Consider the following 19180-nt stretch of genomic DNA (forward strand, 5'->3'; position numbering starts at 1 on the left):
ACACATTGACGTCATGGAATTAACACGTGTGTTGATTATCTTCTGTTTGTGGTCGCCCTCCTCACAGGGCCAGGTGCTCTCTCATGCTATGAACGGCGGCACGGGCCACAGCGCCAGGCCGCTTTCGCCGCCATCTTACCCGCCGCCGCCCGCTTCATTCCGCACCGGACTCCTGAGGCAGAGCCAGACCTCTGGTAACCATTATATTTTAGTCTCATCAAAAAGCAAATAAATAAATAAAATAAAAAAATGTACAGATATATATGTATAAAAAATATATATATATACAGTCTGTATATTCTCTGCTTCAGAAGGCAGCGAGGCGTTTACCCGAGAGTCCGTGGTGTCGGGCGACGCCAGCTTCAGCAGCACCGTGCCCATCGCCCGCTTCTCCGAGGAGGAAACCAAGGTGTCCGTCATCAAAGCCCCCCACTACGAAGGCATCGGACCCGTGGACGAGTCGGGCATCCCCATTGCCATCCGCACGGTGAGCATTTTGACAGCGGTGGAGAGGATTAGCGCGTATTAGCATTCGCTCCTGTTACGGCTCCATGTCAACGGACAAGAACAGAAATAAGAAGAAAGACGAGGAGTCCCTCCAGACACGTCCCTTTGTGAGCAGACAAACATTTTTGCGGCCTCTCCATGTGGTAACCGTGGAGAGTGAAGTGGTAATTGGCCCCCAGTCCGGGCGCTTTACATGCGCCGGCCAACACTCTCCCTCTCTGCCGAGCCTCTTCTGTTTTTTATTGCTGAGGCCAAGCACCGTTTTTAGTGCGAGTGAATAAAGGCACCATTAAGTGTGAGTGACTCGAGATGTGTAGCGTACATACCACACTTCACGTAAAATATATTATTAATATATATATGGCAAAGTGGCAGATGGCCATTTGGGCTACAGACAAAGAACTCTGTGGCTTTCTTGCCATTGATATGCAGTACAAGCAGTCAATACAAAACATTATAAATCCGTCGGGTGAACGAACAGGAGACACTTTTCCGCGTGCTAACAGTTGCTACGCTAACATTTTTCTTCCTCTCCCCATAGACGGTGGATCGGCCCAAGGACTGGTACAAAACCATGTTCAAACAGATCCACAAGGTCCACAAAGCGGGTAGGTGAACGTGACTGTACCGTGACCCTAAGAAGCTCCCCATTCATTGCGTGATGAATTAATGACGGCTCCCCTGGCAAAGAGCTTCCTCGGTCCCCGAGCCAGAACTCATTAGGCTGCTGGTGAAGACTTGCTAATAAGACACAATCCGTCCCGGGGGAAAAAAAGCGCTCCAATTTGGAAAGTCTGACCGCAAACGTCCAGTCCAGCATAGGGCTTGTTTGTTCCTGACCGCTCGGGCTAGAAATACCAAAGCTTGATTGCGTAATTGTGCGTGTGAGTGTTTTCATCCCGATGTATGAAGACAAGCAAAATACCTCGGTGGGGTGCCGTCGACCTCAAAAGCGACAAGTCAACGGCTGGTTTTATCTGGAAAAGTGGAAACGTGGGAGACCTTTTAAAGCTTCACAGCTGGCTGATCAAGGCATGAAACGTGTGTGTGGTTTCGGGGGGGGAGGCGTGGATGGCATACAATGCTAAATATAGTCCAGGCCAATAGGGGGAATGTCGTGGCCGGCCGGAGCAGAGCACTGGACAAATAAAGGGAAGATTTTTCTTGGAGTGGAAAAAGCAAAGCAATCGGAGACATCTGCCAAATGTTGAGATTATTTAACGCACGCCAAAAAAATTACACTTGTGATTGTCTCATCTGCACCTTATTTTTCAGACGACGACTATTCGGACACCTACAGCGCAACATACGCCGTCGTTAACAATGGTGAGCTACGCTTTACGAATTGACAAATCATCACGGGAAGTTGTTTATATGTTGTCGTCCATCTTAAACAGACGACTACGGTGTGCCGCCAAACGCCACCTTGGCCCACCCGGCCCCACGCACGCACACCTACAGGCCGCTCGCCAAGAGCCTGTCGGACAGCGGCGGACTACGCCACGCCGCCCGGGATCCCTCGCCGTCGCCCGTGCCCCCGCCGCCGCCCGCACCCTCCTTGCTGCAGTTGAGAGCCCGAGACAGCGACCGTGACAGAGACACGCCGGATACGTGAGAGATTATTCACGTCAATTTGGAGTTTTGGAGCGACGTAACGCTTCTTTTCTGTAGGAACCAATGGGGTCCACCCGACAGGAAAGTGGACACGCGAAAGTACCGCGCTGAGCCGAGGAGTATTTTTGAATATGAACCAGGGAAGTCCTCCATTTTAGAGCACGAAAGAGCTGTAAGTATTTTTTTTTTTCCATTTCATAAATAACAACTCCATGTGCCAGCAATGTATTTTTATTATTGAAACATTTCGGCCATTTTCCAAGTGGGATCAATCAGTTCATGATTAATTGTTGATTTTTTTGTTTTGTTTTATGGTTGTTGTTTTTTTACTATATTTGAATATTTTTTTATTCACTGTCATTTCAGATAACAGAAAAGACTCATAACTAGCGTGTCAAACAAAAATAAACACCCGGCCCACTTGCGAGCTCCGAGTGCACTCATCTTAATGAATGGTCGTGCTGGGCCTCGTAATTCTAACGCTGAGTAAATACGCGATGTGTTTTTTTGTTTTGTTTTTTTCAATTGCACTCCTCATTGTGTTGCCTTTGTGAGTGTTGATTGCACAGTGCTGTCAGCAGCCACCACCAAGCCTCTCTGCTTTTCAAGCTGACTCAGCGTTCCCCCACAAACCGCAGTTAGGCCAGATGGATGGGATAAAAAACGCGCTCTGGCATCTGTGCAGGAATAGGGTTAGAAATCGGAACAAAAGAAGCCCTATATATTTATGTTCCTATTTGGAATAGCTTTTTATTTCTTTTGCCCTCCAAATCTTCACCCATGGTCCGCATCCACCTCCCTCACATGTTCCTCCTCCCTAACCATACACTCCATGTTTGACTTCTCTCCATACTTCCTTCTTCTTCTTTCTTGTCTCTCTTCCCACTGTCACATTTTTTTTTTCCAGACCTATGATGACATAGATTTAGAGAACGAGCCTTGGTATAAGTTCTTTTCCGAGCTGGAGTTTGGCCGCCCGGTAAGTTAGCTTGTAGGCCGCCTAGCTACTTGTGAGCCCTCTCTCGCCTTCTACTAGAGGGCTGCACTCACTTTTACTCGTGCGTGTGTGTGAGCGTATGTGTGTGTGTGTGTGTGTGTACAAGTAGACTGGGTGGGGATAGCTGTGTGGGCATGAAGTAGTAGTTTGTTGAGTGCTTGCTGTTGCTTCTCTCTCCCCCACCAACTGTCCTTTCTGGATTTAATTTGCAGGTTTGTTTGCTATCAGGCATTGACATATTGAGTATCAGACCTGTCATTTTTAATTAGTGGTAGAAACTGTCAAAAGCAGTCAGGCTAAATTACTGGTCAGTAATAATAATTAAAAAAAAAAGTATACAGTTGAAGCTCAAAGTCATTCTGTGTTTAAAGTCCCAACATGGAATGGACGGCGGGAAGCAAATTCCCTAATTTCCCAGCTTCTGAGTTAATATCAGGTGGAGCAGCAACTTTTGAAAATGTTTGAGGAAAGCCAGGAAGAGAGTGTGAAGTTAAACAACCACCACCACAAAATGAAAAATAATTGACAAGCCCCTTTCAATCCAGTAGAAAGTGGAAAACTCTTTCTGTAGTTTAGTGGCTTTAGCGCCCTCTGCTGGAGGAAAGTGTTAGTGCTATTTAGACGCAACTAATACACTGCAGTGTGTTTTTGTCACAACCCCTTTTCTTTTGCTTCATTGCTCACACTGCATGAACACATTGTGTGTGTGTGTGTGTGTGTGTGTGTGTGTGTGTGTGTGTGTGTGTGTGTGTGTGTGTGTGTGTGTGTGTGTGTGTGTGTGTGTGTGTGTGTTTATATGCACTCGGCGGTCACTTCAATTTTGAATTTTGTATCGATGAGTATTTTACAAAAACCTCAACAATCTTATTGCGGTTGTACAAATGTATTCAGTGACATGATGTGACTTTTGACATTTAATCAAAAGTAAAAATGATTATCTTTCAAATATCTCCAATCTTTTATTGGGTTGCTTGTGACCAACTTTAAAAAAAAAAAAAAGACCGTTCGCTCTGCATGTGCGTGTGTGTGATTCGGAAATTAATCCATGCATAAATATCCGACTTCTCTAATGGGTGTCCACTCTTCTCCACATGTTTTTTTGTTTTCCTTCTTTTCTACCGCTCCCCATGATGCCACCGCTGCTTCTCCTCCTTCACCTCATCTTCACCTTCCTCCTCTTCCTCTTCCTCCTCCCACGCTCATCCCTGCCGCTCAAGCCTCCTAAAAAACGGCTGGATTATAATCCAGACGTCTCGGCTCGCCAGCGCATTGAGGTAATTGATGTATGACTGTTGTCGTGTTGAACGAGGCTTCTGAAAATAATATCATGCCGTATTACAGCGAGTTGCCTTTGTTTACACTTTGTTAGTGTTGAATGATACTTCATTATTTAGGTCCGTTCCAGTTGATCCAGGCCATGTTTATATGGCAGCATTTGGACCCCCCCCCCCCCCTCCTCCCTTCCCCCATGCCACCTTTAGCATAGCTCCTTTGCTAATCAGCCTTCCTTCTCCAGAGCGCAAGCGGTGCTTTGTTTTTGCTAAGGTTCACCACGTGGAACCATCATCTCCGTGACGCCGGTAGGGGAAGGGGGGCGGGGGGGCCTTTTGAGTGTGACACATCCAGAGGAGCGTGCAGGATACGGTGCAATCGGAAGTCGCTCCAGCTTTTGTTTCCTTCCTTCTTCAGCCCGGCTTATTTTTCTTTTCTTATTTTCATCTGTCTTCCAGGCGACCCTGCTGGTCGCTCCTGCCGACAAGCTCCACGAAAGACCTTCGAGGTAACCCTCTTGTTTCTTTTATTTTTGCCCCCCCCCATTTTGCCCCTCCCCCATCTTGTCAACATCACGGCTCCATGCTCCGATAGAGCACTGTTCTCTTGTCCTTGTCCTTGCTCCCCTCTTGTTGACATTTAAATGGATCCGCCTTTATTTGCTCAAAGCGATGCGTTGGATATCTTCCTCGCTCTCCACAAACCTTTTGAGTGTGACCTTCTCCTCCTCGCTCCATCCTTTCCTTGTCCTCATCCTTTGCTCTGACTAGAACTGACACAGTGAGCAAAAATAGAATGTAATGAATAGGTTGAGTTGTCAAGCGTGGCTTTTTAAATGAGCACCAAAAAGTCTTTCCCAATATGTTGTTGGAACGTTATTGCCGTGTTTCAGCGCTGCCAGCGACTACAGAAAGCGAAGGAAGTCAGAGCCTGCCGGCCCCCAGGCGAACTCTCTGCCGCAGCCAAGCCAAGCGGCGACGTCGCCCAAAGCGCCCGACGCCAGCAGGTCCGCCGGCGGCGCCCCCAAGAAGCCCGTCACTCGCTCCTCGCCGTCCTCGCCCTCACGCACCAAAGGTACAAACTTGGACGGGCTCCCATTTTGTCTCTTGTGTGTTTTGATTGTAAAAGCTTCCCCTCCTTCCGTTCCGCCCTTTCTTGCTCGCTGACTGCTTAACATGCTTTCCTGCTTTTTCTTCTTCTCCTTTCCTACCACGCTGCTCTCTTGTGGGACGTCTTTAAAAAAAACACACAAAAAAAAAGGTGGGGCCGCATGCGTCATGTATTCAAACACTTTGACCTCTCCGGGTCCTTGCTGTCACTCCTCCCTGCCCCCGGTTCCGCTACGTTTCCCAGAGGAGGCGCCGGCGACCTCCTGCGAGGAGGCTCCAGTGCCGCCCCCGCCCAGCAGCAAGCTCAGGTCGCGGAGCTGCGACGACTTGCTGGGCGACAGTCCAAACCGGCGTCGCGCCTGCCGTTCGGAAAGCGCCGGCTCGCTGCTGTGCGACCGCTCGGGCTCCAATGGGTCCGTGGGCTCGGTGCCGCGCCTCCGGCGCCGGCTGCCGCACGACTCCCCGGCTTTCCTCAAGCTCTACCGCAAGATGCACCACATCGACAGGGCTCACCTGCTCCCGTCCGATGTGATCCGTTCGGTCCGCGCTCGCATCCTAGAGCTGGAGCAGCAGCCCCATCTGCACCTGCACCGCCTCTCCCCTTGGGCGCCCTCTGGTGGATCGGAAGTGCCGCGCGATACCGTGCCCACGCGCATCTCCACCTTTGAGAGTCTTATCGAGAAGTCCAAATCCATGCCCAACTTGGGAGACAGCGAGGCGGCGTCGGGCGCCACCACGCCAGGTGGCTCATCATCCCGAGCGAGCAGCGGCGGCGCCACGCCAAGTTTTCCAAAACGCCGTTTCTCCATCGAGTCTCTACTGGAGGAGGACGACAGCGGCAATCAGCCGGCACCTCGCGCCACGGACCAGTCGCGCAAACCTCGTAGCCCACCCGAGGGTCAGCCTCGCGTGGGGCCGGAACCCAACCGCGGGGCCTCCTCCCTGGCTCCTCCCGCCCCACGAGTGCCGCAAGCCGACTACTCGGACAGCGAGCAAGATGCCATCGCCTCGGACCTCAGCGACTTCATCCAAGTGGAGGGCTCTTCCTTTTGCAGCGAGAGCGACTTTGACCACTGCTCCTTGACGTCCTCTGAGAGCTTGTACGGCTCCGCCATTCTGCACCAACACCGCCGTCATCACCTTCACCACCATCACCACCCTGGTCACCAGAGTGTGGGCCAGAACCAGGGCTACCAACATAGACACCTCATTAGCTCTTGCAAGGGTCGCTGCCCGGCCTCCTACACCCGCTTCACCACCATGCTCCGGCACGAGCGTCAGCGGGCCCGTCAGGACCCTCAGAGACCTCCGCCTCCGAGTCGCAGCATCCGCTCCCTGGTCCAGAGCGCCGAGTCCCAGCAGTCCATGTCCAAGCTGGCCTACTTGGTCAGCCCAGTGCCTTTTCACAAGAAAAAGGGTGGCGGCGGCGGCGGCGGCAGCGGTCACAGTCGCGGAAGCAGGCCAAAATCCAAGCAGGCCATCTACGAAGCGCTGGACGCCGCCCTGAGGGACATCTACGAGCACATCCGAGCCGAGCGTGGTCACAGGGGCGCCGGGACCCCCGACGACAGCATCCTGAGGAGAATACTCTCCGAGCTGCTGCCCAACGTGCCTGAAAGAAGCTCTTCGTTGCCGGGAAGGAGGTGTTGGCACGAGGCCGGCCCAGACGGGTACGCCTCGTACCGGGGCGATCCACTCACGCCGCAGTTGCAGTCCCCCCGAATCCGGTCGCCAGTCAGTGCCTGTTACGGACGCCATTTGGACGCCACCAACTGTAATGATTACGGGGAGGAGCATGGCAATGAGAATGGTGTTTTATATTCAGGTGGAGATGACGCAATGACATCATTTGCTCTTTGTCTTGTTCACCACAATGTTGTGTTTTCTTGACATAACTACGTGAATGTTCCCACTGTAAATTCTCAAGAAAAAGCCGTCTTCAGCGTCTAGTCCCGACAACTGAGGGCTTTTCTAAAATTACATGGGAATTTACAGAATACAGTGAACCCCTGCCTACTTGCATTTGGCTTTCCACCAAATCTCGACTGTCAGGAGGATTTACCGTATTCAGAGTGGTGCCCATCTCTTTGTAATAATGTATGATCAATCATTTGAAATATTTCCCCCCATGTCTCATTTTTTTGTAAATGTATTGGCATGTGTGTCTGTTACATTTTGGGTTAAGGTTTCATGCCATTGTGTACGTATTGCAATGACATCATCAACCGTATTGTGAGCATGCCCATTGTTGTCCCTCACGGCATTGCTATGCTAAGTGCGCTAACGTTGCGTGCTGTTTTGTCTTATCGCCAATCACAGACCAGGATGTGCCCACCAGAAGTTATTCTACTATGGACGGGCGCCGCACACCCCAGAATCGAAGAGGAGCTCCCGAGAGAGAGGTAGGAGCCCTCGATTGTGCCACCGAATGACAACAACTGGCTTGTTAGCATTAGCATTGTTGGATGTATTGTTTTGGTGTTTAGCTCTGAAAGTACTCGCTGCCTCCAAATGACAACAATTAGCTTGTTAGCATTAGCATTGTTGGTTGCATTGTTTTGGTGTATATCTGGTGATACTCGCTGCCTCCAAATGACAACAACTAGCTTGTTAGCATTAGCATTGTTGGTTGTATTGTTTCGGTGTTTATCTCTGGTAATACCCGCTGCTTTTCTTCTGTCTCCAACTTTTTATTCCCTCTAGGTATCCCATAAACAGATGACACAACTCATTCTGTTCTCTCTCCTCCATCAGAAGCAGCCCGCTCGAGCTATTTACGACTTTAAGGCGCAGACGGCTAAGTGAGTACGGATTGAAGCATGAACGCCTTAACCCCAAACGTCAGAAAATGGCCGTTCACTCCATTGAACTTTACATGTAGTTTGTTACGCCAGCATTTTCACATCCTACCATCACACCTGACTGGCTTTGACTGCACCTTTGCTATCCGTACACCGCATGGCTTCCAACGAGTAAATCGTTGTCCTCGCGTGAAATAACCCGACTGCGTCACAGGGAGCTGACGTTCAAAAAAGGCGACGCGGTGAACATCATCAGGCAGATTGACGGCAACTGGTACGAAGGCGAGCACAGAGGCCGGGTGGGGATATTCCCAATAGCTTACGTGGAGGTGAGTGCACCACTAGCGTGCAGCTGGCAAAACTCAGAATCGATGCGTGGCGTTGATCAGCTCTCAATTCTGCATCTTTAGAAGATGGCGTCTTTGGAGAAGCCGCAGCCCAGCCGCCCGCCTCCGCCCGCCCACGTCAGGGAGATCGGAGAGGCCGTGGCTCGCTACAACTTCAACGCTGACACCAACGTGGAGCTGTCTCTCAGAAAGGTAGCTTGCGCACACCCTGGGCCTGCACGCCAGCCAAGTGAATCCGACGCATCGATACTTGGTCTGGTTCCCGGTTCGATCACATAAAGTTAGTCCAAAGCTATGTTTCTGTGTCTGCTACAGGGCGAAAGAGTGATCGTGATCCGGCAGGTGGACCAGAACTGGTACGAGGGCAAGATCCCAGACACCACCAAACAGGGCATCTTTCCCGTAGCCTACGTGGACCTGCTCAAGCGCTCGCCCTCCAAAACCTCCGTCCACCACCTCCACCACGTGGACCCCCACGGTTACAGGACATCCAGCTCCACGCCCATCAAAGTAAGGGAACGTCACTGCAACAGTGGGAAGTCGATGATTTGGGAGGATCACTCTTCTATCAATTAGATTAACGTTGCTTATATTTTGTCTTGTGATTGTCAGCATCTTTACTTTCTCTTCTCTCTTCCAAGCCTTTCTCGCATCTACCCCCTCCATCCCCCACCCCCGTCCACGACCGCCCGTCCACGCTGCTGCGGGCGGTCACCCACGAGTGGCTCTCCCTCACCGTGGACGCCCCTCCCCCCCACGCCCTCTCGGCCACACCCGCACCCCCCACTCCGCCCCCTCTCCCCGGTCATCTCGCTCTGTCCGTCCACAAGCCTCTCGCCGCCGAGTATCCCTCCGACGTTTTAGGGCGTAGCGCGGGCGAGCAGTCGCCCGCGGCGAAGCCGAGCGAGTCGCCGAGAGCGGCGTCGGAGCCCTTGACGTCTCCGAGCCGCTTTGACGTCCAGCTCAGTGTCGCGGACCCTTACGATGAGCTGCTCTCTGTAATTCCCGATGACCCGGATGGGTCACCGGCATGTTCCGCCACTAAACCTCGATTTGACAAATCTCAGCCTGAAGCAATTGAATCAACAGAACACGAGTGTTTGAGAGCCCGTGTCCCGAACGAAAGCCCAGTTGAGTCTCAGAGGCCTCCGTCAACAAGAGGGAAGGCCGTTATTGAGTTATTCATTCAGGAAGAAGATGATGAGGAGGAGGAAGGGGAGGCTAGAGAGGATGAGGAAGATGTTTTTACAGGCAGACTCGGTACACAGGTAGAGCATTTGTGAGCTTTCTTTGAAACGCCCCCGTTTCCACCAAGCAGTACAGTTTCCTTTTTTTAAGGTGCGTTTTTTTTTTTTAAATAAATAAATGAGCCCAGCTATCGCTTTTGGGTCCCTGCTGGAACCGGAAACCGACAGAGCTGTGCCTCCGTGAAACAAAATACCGTCGCCCTTTTTGTGCCTCAACACCAAACATCCTTTTTAACATCAAATATGATGTAACGCGAACTAAACAACGTCAGTACACGTGTCCACCATTATTGAATATAAGAAGAGTAAAGTTACACAAATTTAAGATTTTTTTTTTTTTTTTTTTCCATGTTTGTGAATTAAAGTTCAGTTTTGAACTGTACTGCGGGGCGGAAACATGTTCTAAGTTTTAAATAGCTGGAGGAGCTTGGATAAGATATGGAGGAAAATATTTGTCATGTTGAATGTTGCAGTCGCATGCCTCGTTTTCTATTTCAAATGACACATTTTGTTACAAAAGTAGATGCAAATCTGCTTCATACAAGAATTCAGTATGCACCAGTATTCTTTCTAACATTTTTTTTGGAACGAAGTTTACATTATGTTATGACTTTTTTTTTTAAAAAACTTTCTTTTAAGTCTTCCTTGTCCTCAAAATAGTGCTAGGCGTCTAGTTGAAGTGATTCTTAAGTAGAAGCAGAAGGCAGGCGTTTTCTAAATACATACATAATTATTTTAAGAAGTTTTTTTCCTAGTGCATATATATATACGTATATATATTTGTATCAATAATATTGGCCTTTTTCTTCTAAATAAACAGATGGTTTTCAAACGTCTGTATGTAATAGGATAATAGTTTTTTATTAATTTTTTTATTCAACACAATGTTTTTATCAATTCATATTATCATGTTGGCTTGAGCACTCTGAATATGTAAACATTAAGAACTTTTAAAAAATGTGCAGTCAATGTATATTGATTAATGAATAAAATAGGATTTTTTTTTATTCATTCATTCAAAATGTTTCAAAACTTTCCTCCATATCTCGTCGGGCCTTAATATTTCCGTTTAATTGAAGTTGTGTATTCAGTGTTGTGTGTCATTGCCCCCCACTAGGCTGACGTCTGTTCCCCCACTCGCTCACCTTCTCCTCCCACCGACCCCCCGTCACCTTCCTCGCCGCGCCCCGTGCACTCTCCCCCGGCCTCCCCCCGTCCTCGGCCCCCTCCCCTGCCCATCTTCTCCACGTCGCCTCCCGTCTCGCCCTCTCCCCCCTTGTCGCCTCTCCACTCCCCAGAGCCACTGACTCCCCCCCACACTGCCAGGTCTCCCTCGTCCACCTCCCCCCCGCTCCTCTTTTCCCGCCGCTCCCCCCCGGCTGTGCCCCACCCGGGCCGTAGGTCTCCCAAGATGAAGGTAAACTGGTGTCAGGTGGTTGCTGAGGCTGAACTCTAACACTTGGTGCGGCTTGTTTGGGAATGACGACTGGCCAATCAGTAGTGGAGCTCAGAGTGGCTATTTACTGCAGAGTAACTTTTTGCAAAGAAAATTCTCAAATACTTTTAGATCGTATTTCTCGTAGGAATTCATAGCGTGTGGTGTTGACACTAATGCACTTTGTCCCACTAACGACCGTGCGGTTGAAGATGATGAGCTTGAGCCAATGGCGGTTGCATTGTGATGTTTCCCGTGATTGTCAGCCTTTAGCGAGTTTGTGTTTGGCTTAGCCTGTGCTCGACGTGAGGCTTGGTTTTGCTCGCGTTGGAAAAGCCCAACATACATTCTGCCTCCTTTTGTATGCCCGCCGAGCAGGATCCAGTGGTGGGTGGGAAGCCGCCTCGTAGCCCCATCTTGTCTCGGAGGCCCGCTAGAGGTCGAAGGGTAGGGTCTTTGCCTCTTGCTGAACGCTGCGTGCTAAGGGTTGCTTGAAAGTGACACCGTCTTTCAGGAAGTCATTTCAAGTCACTTCGCCGATGAGTACAATAGATCCTGGTTGCTAACAAATTGTTAGCCTCTTGTGTAATTGGGAGGAAGTCCTGATGTCATTTGTTGTTTTTTTTACGTGGAAAAAATCCTAATCCTTTTTTTTTTTTTTTATATTGTTGATAAATTGATGCAATCTATGTCATGTTGTTAGATGAGACTCTCTCCAAAAATATTTCTGAATGACCCTTTTGGTCCGTGAACAAAATAGTTGAACCGCATGTTTTCTTTCCTTTTCAGCGATTAGTCCAAGAAGCCCTCCACGGCGGAGGAGACCCGTAAGTCATGTTTACACTGTAAACTTTTGTGGAGTAATTATGACAGTAGCAAGTGCTCAATCATGCGGGTAGGTAACAATCGACTGGCGTTTTTTTAGCTTCCAGGCCGTGTACAACTACACACCGCGTAACGAAGACGAGCTGGAACTGAGGGAGGGCGACATCATCGACGTGATGGAGAAGTGTGACGACGGATGGTTTGTCGGTAAGCAACGACGCAACAGATGATTTATTTGGAGAGACGAATTCCGTGCTTCCCACTGTTCACTTTGGGTTTGTAATTCAATGAGCTGCCACTGGAGGTCACTGCGAGCCCAAAGTTTACATCTGTCATCGGCAAGCGTTTCATTTGGCTCATTCATATGTTATTGTTCTTGATTGTTCACAAAAGGGACATCTCGCCGAAGCAAGTTGTTTGGGACCTTCCCAGGGAACTATGTGAAGCCGCTACCGTGAATGATTCCTGGCCCCGCCCCCAACCCCACTTCAGCACACACGTGCGCGCGTGTATGTGTACGTACGTATGGCGACGCAGCTCTCACTAGCCATCTTCAACAGAAGACCTCGTCGGTACAATTTTTGGTTGTTTTCAACTCTTTGTTTTTCGGACAAGACGAAAAATGACGACAATGGGGAGGGCGGAAAAAGCCCACGACACTTTTTTGTTGGCGTTTGCAGCACACTTTTTTTTTTTTTTCTTCTTTTTTCAAAACAATTCTCACCCCAAAGACATTCGACAATGAATTCTGAGTTATGTTACGTAAATGTCACCGGTTCACCGTTACCACTAGTGTTGATGCACTTTAACCAATTTGTGTTTGTTTGTTTAATGTCAGATTTCACCTCAGAAGAAGAAGAAAGTGTGTCAGTGTCAGAGGGCTTGCCACATTTTCACTTTTTGTATTTATGGGCGCTCCAACATTGGGGAAAGATTGTAGCCTTGTTTTTGCTTTATTTACGATTGTTGGTGAATGCAACTGAACCCACTTTGGAACCATTGCTTCTATTCATAGGCGCCATCCCAGAAAAAGCAAGATTTAATATTTTGTTTTATATATACACATTTACGTGAATTTAGTACGTCTAAATTGTTAGATTTTTTTTAAATACAAAAAAATTATTTTGCGTTTTGGATATATGTTTTAAATTATGTTTGGAGTGTTTTTTGGTCAACTATACAGTAGTGCGCTGATTAAGAAAAGCTATCATGATTGAAAGCTGTCACTTTAGTTGTCTGGATGACATAAATTTGCAGACTCATATATTTTGAACCACATTTTAGCTGTGAAGGCACACAAAGGAATTTTATTTTATTTTATTTTGGGACACTGACTACCGTTGAAGCACCTTAAGATATATAATTTTTATCATAAATTCACATTGTGTTGCTCACATTTCAGTGCGTGTGTGTTTTCAAAGCCTTTTGTACGTCGTCAACATCCACCTGCTTTATAAAACACTAACTTGATTATTTTTTCCCTATTCTTTCCGATCAACAGCGCCATCTTGTGGGTGTTTTCTACACCATTTTTTGAGACTGATATCGCCTTAAAAAAAAAAAACTAGCTCAATAGCCATGTAATGTGATAAATGCAAAAAATACCTAAAGAATAATGTAGTGGAAACCGCTTATTTGTAAACAAACCACACATGCGCACACACACAAGTGTCAAGTATTTCTACTTTTCATTTTACGGGGCTGTATTATTAATAAACGCTTAGATTTATGATCTTATCTCTTTTATTCTTCGATTATTTATGAGCCATTTTTTCTTTCTGCTGCTTTAAAGGCTTCTGCAATAACTTCATGGCAGTAAAGAATAGGTTTTAAAATAAAAAGAGCATTACATTGACTGCTATGCTAAGGCTGTGACAAAGTGTATGATTAGTCTGTAGGAAAAGTCAATGCAGATGTTTTTCAGCATTAGCATTATGCAGATGCTATCCAGCATTAAGCTAGCGGACCGTGGCCAAAATAAACGCAAGTAGGATCAATTCTATCTTAAGTTTTATGAAGTAATAAACTCCAAATCCAATGACATTAAGAAAATATCCCATAATGCAGTTTTTTAGAAGGGTTGGATGAAAGGATGCTGGGCGGTCCTCCAAGGTGGGTGGGTGGGGGGGTGTCCTGCGGGACCTCTGCATATGAGCGGGCAAACCAAAAAAGGAGTGGAGTCAAGAAGGGGGGCTGGAGGGGGAGCCACCAGGCTGTAAACTGTTTGGGGACGATTTTTGATGGGGGAGGAGGTGTGTGTGTGGGGGGTACTGTCCTGAGAAGTATTCCGAACAAGAAATGCGAGTGCCAAAAAACTGACCAATGGCGTTCCTTTTTGGGGGTTGGACCACGGCCTACCATCCCGGTCCACCCCCGACGGGTTCTTCCTTGATATCACTTCACTGTCAGACTCCCCTCAGTGTGTCGGGACGTCGCCGCTGAAAGGGGCCATGGCATTCAAGGTGGTCCTGAACGGGCCAGCCCCCTGGGGCTTCCGTCTGGTCGGTGGCAAAGACTTTGCCCAGCCACTCACCATCTCCAGGGTGAGTTTGTGATTTATTTATTCCATCTCATTTGTTCCATCTCCCAAAAAAAAAAGTTCTTATGGTGGTTGGGGGGGAAGGGGTTGCTTTCAAAATGGGAGTGACTTTGCACCTGTGCCAGTGTGTTTGCTGTACGCTTAGATACAAATAGCATCTTGTGTCATATATATATATGTATATATGCAGTGGATATAAAAAGTCTACACACCCCTGAACAAATGCCACATTTTGATGCTTCAAGAATTTGGAACTAAGAAACACTTCCCCACCAAAATCTGAATTCCATTACAGTTATACGAGGGTGTGCAACAGCTTTATTGTTTTCTTCCAAATGAGTTGTATAGTTCCTATGTTACATGGTTGGTAGAGTTTTGTTTTATCTTGGTGTGGTAGTTTTATACCACAAGAACCTGACATTTGAACAGGGGTGTGTAGACTTTTTATATCCGCTGGATTACACACACAAGGTTTTTAGCACATGCGGGAGTTCCAATAAATGTTACCAGACACTGCGATGTAGTGTGTGTGTGTGTGTGGACAGACTGATATTTACGGTACAATTTACAGATTCCTGGTGTCGGATTAATGTATCGGGTCCTTTTGAAGCCGGTCGATACTAGCCACTAGTACTCCAGGAAAACAAAAGAAAACTGACGTCGAATAAGTCTTCCTTGCCAGTAGTTGGCGCTCTACTGCTGCCTTTAGACACATCGGCAACTCATAATGTAGTGTATGTCAGAAAGAAATTCAGGTCTTCCTTCAGAATGATCTGTCGGTTTTATTTGAAAAGTTATGTACCGTGAACACTGGTAGTATCGTTACTTGGTATCGGTGCGTACTCGAGTAGATAGTCATACAAGTCTGAAAAAGTGGTAACAAACATCCCTACACCAAAAGAGATCATATTATCTCCAAACAACTACAGTGGCCCGCAAGGCTCTAAAAGCCAAGATGACCAAGAGATCTTTTTGGGAAGTGTTAAGACAACAAGTTGGTAAAACAAATACACGACATGAATAACGAAAGTTGAAAAGCACATTTGCAGCGTGCATGACATGTGAAGAGTGACACAAGAGCAGGAACATTACAACAATTTAGACGCGATTCGATCTACTAATCCATCACCAGTGCCTGAGTGCTATTCTTAGGAAAAGACATCAGGAACAACTGGAGCCATCATTACAAGGCCACTCTGTGTGTCTGTGCGTGTGCGTGCTTCCACTGCCATTTTAGGAGAGGAACATCACCTCTTGGTCTTTATGGGCTGCCAGTAGAATGTAAACACAAACGTTGGCTGTGTTTTTTTTTTTTTTCTTTTATTCTTAAAGCGATATATACACACATACACTTCGTGTGACATAGCAGACCTTCAGAATTTCGGATATTAACCGGGCAATACCAATGTTTTTATTTAAAGTTTTTTGGGTTTTTTTTTTTACTTATTTGACAGAAAATTTGAACATTTCAACATAATTGCGTGACTGAATTTGAAAAATATATTTCTTTTGCGTTTCACCTGTGCTGCTTATTTTCCTTTCCATGCAATACGGAAACATTATCAGCACATAAACATATAAAAACATACATAAATATCTCCAGTGGATAGCCGTTAACATCCTCGTCAGTATGCAGTGGCGTTTATTTTGGCGACTCAAGTGATCCCGTGAGGAAACATCTGTTTATTTTTTTGCCACATGCAAGCTCATGTTCACCAACTGTGTGCTAATTTTGGCGACATGACAGCGAGAACAAAGCCTCGAATATGCGTTGTTTGCATTTTCTCTAAGTCTCTGTCTTATACCAAAAAAGAACAATCCTGAAAATAAAAATTTCTGTATATGACAATAAATGTGTATTTATATTTCTATCGAACTGGTAGTGATTGATAATTAAATATTATCTGTGGAAATTTCTGTGGAAACCAAAAGTACTTTTTGCTAATTAAAAAATAGTTTGGGTGCATGAAGAGAATCCCCGCCCCCAAAAAAAGAAGAAACAAAAGATTAAAAAAAAAAAAAAGTGCTCATTTCTGACATTCCAAGCAGCAAAACATCTGATGCGTGCTGTAAATCAGCACTCCCATTTGGAATCCACTTTCAAGGTCTTATTTATAGTCACATGACCTCATTGTGTGGCTGTGTGTGCGCGCCTGTAGTAATGTAATAAGGTCACCCCAGAATGTTCTTTGGCAACCTTCAACTTGCTCTTCTGCGACCTCTCGTTCGCCTTCTCCCATCTGATAGCAGATCAGTCCAGGAAGCGCCAAAGCAGAAGTGTAAGAATGGATGAATAAGTGACGGAAGGATGCGCCACATGACCGCTCTCCTCTTCCTAGGTCACGCCTGGGAGCAAAGCGTCCGTGGCCAACCTTTGCGCCGGCGACCTGATCGTGGCCATTGAGGACTCATCCGCCGCCGACATGCTGCACTGCGACGCTCAGAACAAAATCAAACAGGCGACCAATCAGCTCACGCTCACCGTGGAAAGGTGAATGCAAATCTCTTCAAAATCTTTTTATATTCCAACCATATTTGTGGTGTTCTTAGAGGCGGAGCTAAACTGTGGTCGCCGCTGGTGTCGGGAGACGGCAAAGTCAGCCCCTTTAAGGTCAACCTGGAAGCCGAACCGCAGGTTAGTAGTCGTACCCGAGTTGAACTGCTTCTGTCTGTCCGTTTCAACTTTGACCTTTGGCGCAGGAGTACAAGGCCATCGGCACGGCGCACAACCGGCGAGCTCAGCCCTTCGTGGCGGCGGCCAACATCGACGACACGCGTCAGGTGGTCAGCACCACCTATAACACACCTATTGGGCTCTACTCATCTGGGAACATCCAGGACGCCATGGAGGGACAGATGAAAGGAATCGTCGCGCCCAAATCCGAAAGGTCAGTAGCGCCGTCATGTCGCTATGACAATATAAATATTCATCAAGCCAAGCTTGAGTGTTGCGTAACCTGATGACGAAGCAATAAATGCGTTGTTCCCGGCCATTTCCTGCTTAGACGGGCCGCGCCGGGCATTCGGGGTCGCTCTTAGTATGTTGAAAGATGCGCCGAGTGAGTTTTTGTAGGTCAAGTGGAATGACTCATTGTTTGGTGCCTCACCTGTTATGCAAGGTATAATAAGTGAGGTGGTATTTTTTAGTAAATATATTTAAAAATAAATATTATATAAATATTTCCAAAAATTTGCAACAATTTTTAGCAATAAAAAAAAAAAAAACAGTCTTTGCAAATCCAAAATTCAAATTTAAACACTTTTAGAAAACTGTTAATATATGCCCATCTCACCTTGAGAGATACACAACAGGTATTAAGCGGTTCGATATTGCTTGTTTTGTGCATTTCAGCTTTTTTTTTTTCCATTTTGCATCATTTTGTAAAATGCATTTTCTTTCTTTCATTAAATTGAATAAATCCATCTCTGGGGAGCGAAAGCGATACCTGAGCCAAATTGAATCGAATGGTAAACCCACTGAAGCAAATGGAATCAGCCTTGTGGCGCTCTTGCACGCAGCCCGAGGACGTTGGCTAACATCGAGGACTCGGACGTCTATCGCATGCTGCAGAAGGACCATGAGGAACCGGGAGAACCTCGACAGTCGGGATCCTTCAAGGCGCTGCAGGAATATGTCGAGAGCGACGGTCAGTTCACAACGACCCGAAATGTGGAATGCTGATGGAATGAGGTTCTGAGATACGGTTCCTGCAGGCACTAAGCCGATAGTGACCAGGACTGTTAAGGCGCCCACCACCAAACCCAGCGCTCCCACCGGAAACCTGCAGAAACTTCCCATCTGCGACAAGTGTGGAAACGGCATTGTGTAAGTGCATATTAACGTACCATCAAATTACAATGCCAAATATAACAGGGACCAAAAACTGTGAAAATCTTTGAACGACTTGTAATTCTATACCATGCCACAAGATGGCGCAAGGCAGATCATAGACAACCAACGTATCTGTTTCAAATGAGTGGGGTATTCATTTCCCAGTTGTATAGCTTGGAGTTGTTAAAAAAAAAACCTTGGGAATTTTTATGTTTAAAATAAACCCAGTAAATTTAAATGCTGCTTTTTGCATTTTTTTTTTCTTTTTTCACAGTGGTACAGTGGTGAAGGCCCGCGACATGTTCCGCCACCCGACTTGCTTCGTGTGCGCCGACTGCGACGTCAATCTGAAGCAGAAGGGTTATTTCTTCGTGGAAGGCCAACTGTACTGCGAGACCCACGCCCGGGCCAGGAGCAGACCCCCACCCGAGAGTCACGACTTGTAGGGAAGGGACTCACCCACCGAGGGACACCGCCTGGTCACCGCTTTCCTGTCCAGCTAAATGACATCACTTCCTGTTCACCAATGTCCCCATTTCCAGTTTTTGATTCATCATTGAGCCAATAAAGACACCTCAGCCTACCAACAATCTTTATCTTTTATTATTTATTATATATATATATATATATATATATATATATATATATATATATA

The 19180-nt window shown here is 47.0% G+C and overlaps 2 protein-coding genes across 15 annotated transcripts in view; both read left to right on the forward strand.

Moving 5' to 3' along the window:
• LOC125969320 (sorbin and SH3 domain-containing protein 2) overlaps positions 1-13891 on the forward strand; it is a 63949-nt gene extending 50058 nt beyond the window's left edge. For 9 of the 14 annotated variants that reach the window (XM_049721237.1, XM_049721231.2, XM_049721241.2 and 6 more), the window contains 22 exons: positions 68-194; positions 312-487; positions 1049-1115; positions 1783-1833; positions 1905-2118; positions 2179-2293; positions 3029-3100; positions 4336-4392; positions 4849-4898; positions 5283-5464; positions 5651-7324; positions 7819-7901; positions 8203-8300; positions 8515-8629; positions 8711-8839; positions 8963-9157; positions 9289-9915; positions 11012-11311; positions 11708-11776; positions 12119-12156; positions 12255-12361; positions 12548-13891. In XM_049721237.1, coding sequence (XP_049577194.1) covers positions 68-194; positions 312-487; positions 1049-1115; positions 1783-1833; positions 1905-2118; positions 2179-2293; positions 3029-3100; positions 4336-4392; positions 4849-4898; positions 5283-5464; positions 5651-7324; positions 7819-7901; positions 8203-8300; positions 8515-8629; positions 8711-8839; positions 8963-9157; positions 9289-9915; positions 11012-11311; positions 11708-11776; positions 12119-12156; positions 12255-12361; positions 12548-12612 — 4611 coding nt within the window. In that variant the 3' untranslated portion in view covers positions 12613-13891. The remainder of the gene's footprint in view (positions 1-67; positions 195-311; positions 488-1048; positions 1116-1782; positions 1834-1904; positions 2119-2178; positions 2294-3028; positions 3101-4335; positions 4393-4848; positions 4899-5282; positions 5465-5650; positions 7325-7818; positions 7902-8202; positions 8301-8514; positions 8630-8710; positions 8840-8962; positions 9158-9288; positions 9916-11011; positions 11312-11707; positions 11777-12118; positions 12157-12254; positions 12362-12547) is intronic. The other 5 variants (XM_049721234.2, XM_049721235.2, XM_049721239.2 and 2 more) reach the window with 5 other exon arrangements.
• Positions 13892-14530: 639 nt separating this feature from the next.
• On the forward strand, positions 14531-19115 carry LOC125969329 (PDZ and LIM domain protein 3). Its single transcript, XM_049721260.1, has 7 exons — positions 14531-14697; positions 17033-17184; positions 17244-17328; positions 17394-17581; positions 18213-18340; positions 18408-18519; positions 18800-19115. Exons 1-7 carry the CDS (start codon positions 14605-14607, stop codon positions 18969-18971), a joined length of 930 nt encoding a protein of 309 aa, XP_049577217.1. The 5' UTR covers positions 14531-14604; the 3' UTR covers positions 18972-19115.
• The last annotated feature ends 65 nt before the right edge of the window (positions 19116-19180 follow it).

This window comes from Syngnathus scovelli, chromosome 5 (genome assembly GCF_024217435.2).
Source record: "Syngnathus scovelli strain Florida chromosome 5, RoL_Ssco_1.2, whole genome shotgun sequence".
NCBI lineage: Eukaryota > Metazoa > Chordata > Actinopteri > Syngnathiformes > Syngnathidae > Syngnathus > Syngnathus scovelli.

What these genes read in the sequence shown, in the direction of transcription:
- LOC125969329 (XM_049721260.1), top strand. Translation starts at nt 14,605, where the DNA reads ATGGCATTCAAGGTGGTCCTGAACGGGCCAGCCCCCTGGGGCTTCCGT. An exon ending in CTCACGCTCACCGTGGAAAG is followed by an intron (nt 17,185 to 17,243) that starts GTGAATGCAAAT and finishes TGGTGTTCTTAG; the next exon opens with AGGCGGAGCTAAACTGTGGT. An exon ending in AAGTGTGGAAACGGCATTGT is followed by an intron (nt 18,520 to 18,799) that starts GTAAGTGCATAT and finishes CTTTTTTCACAG; the next exon opens with TGGTACAGTGGTGAAGGCCC.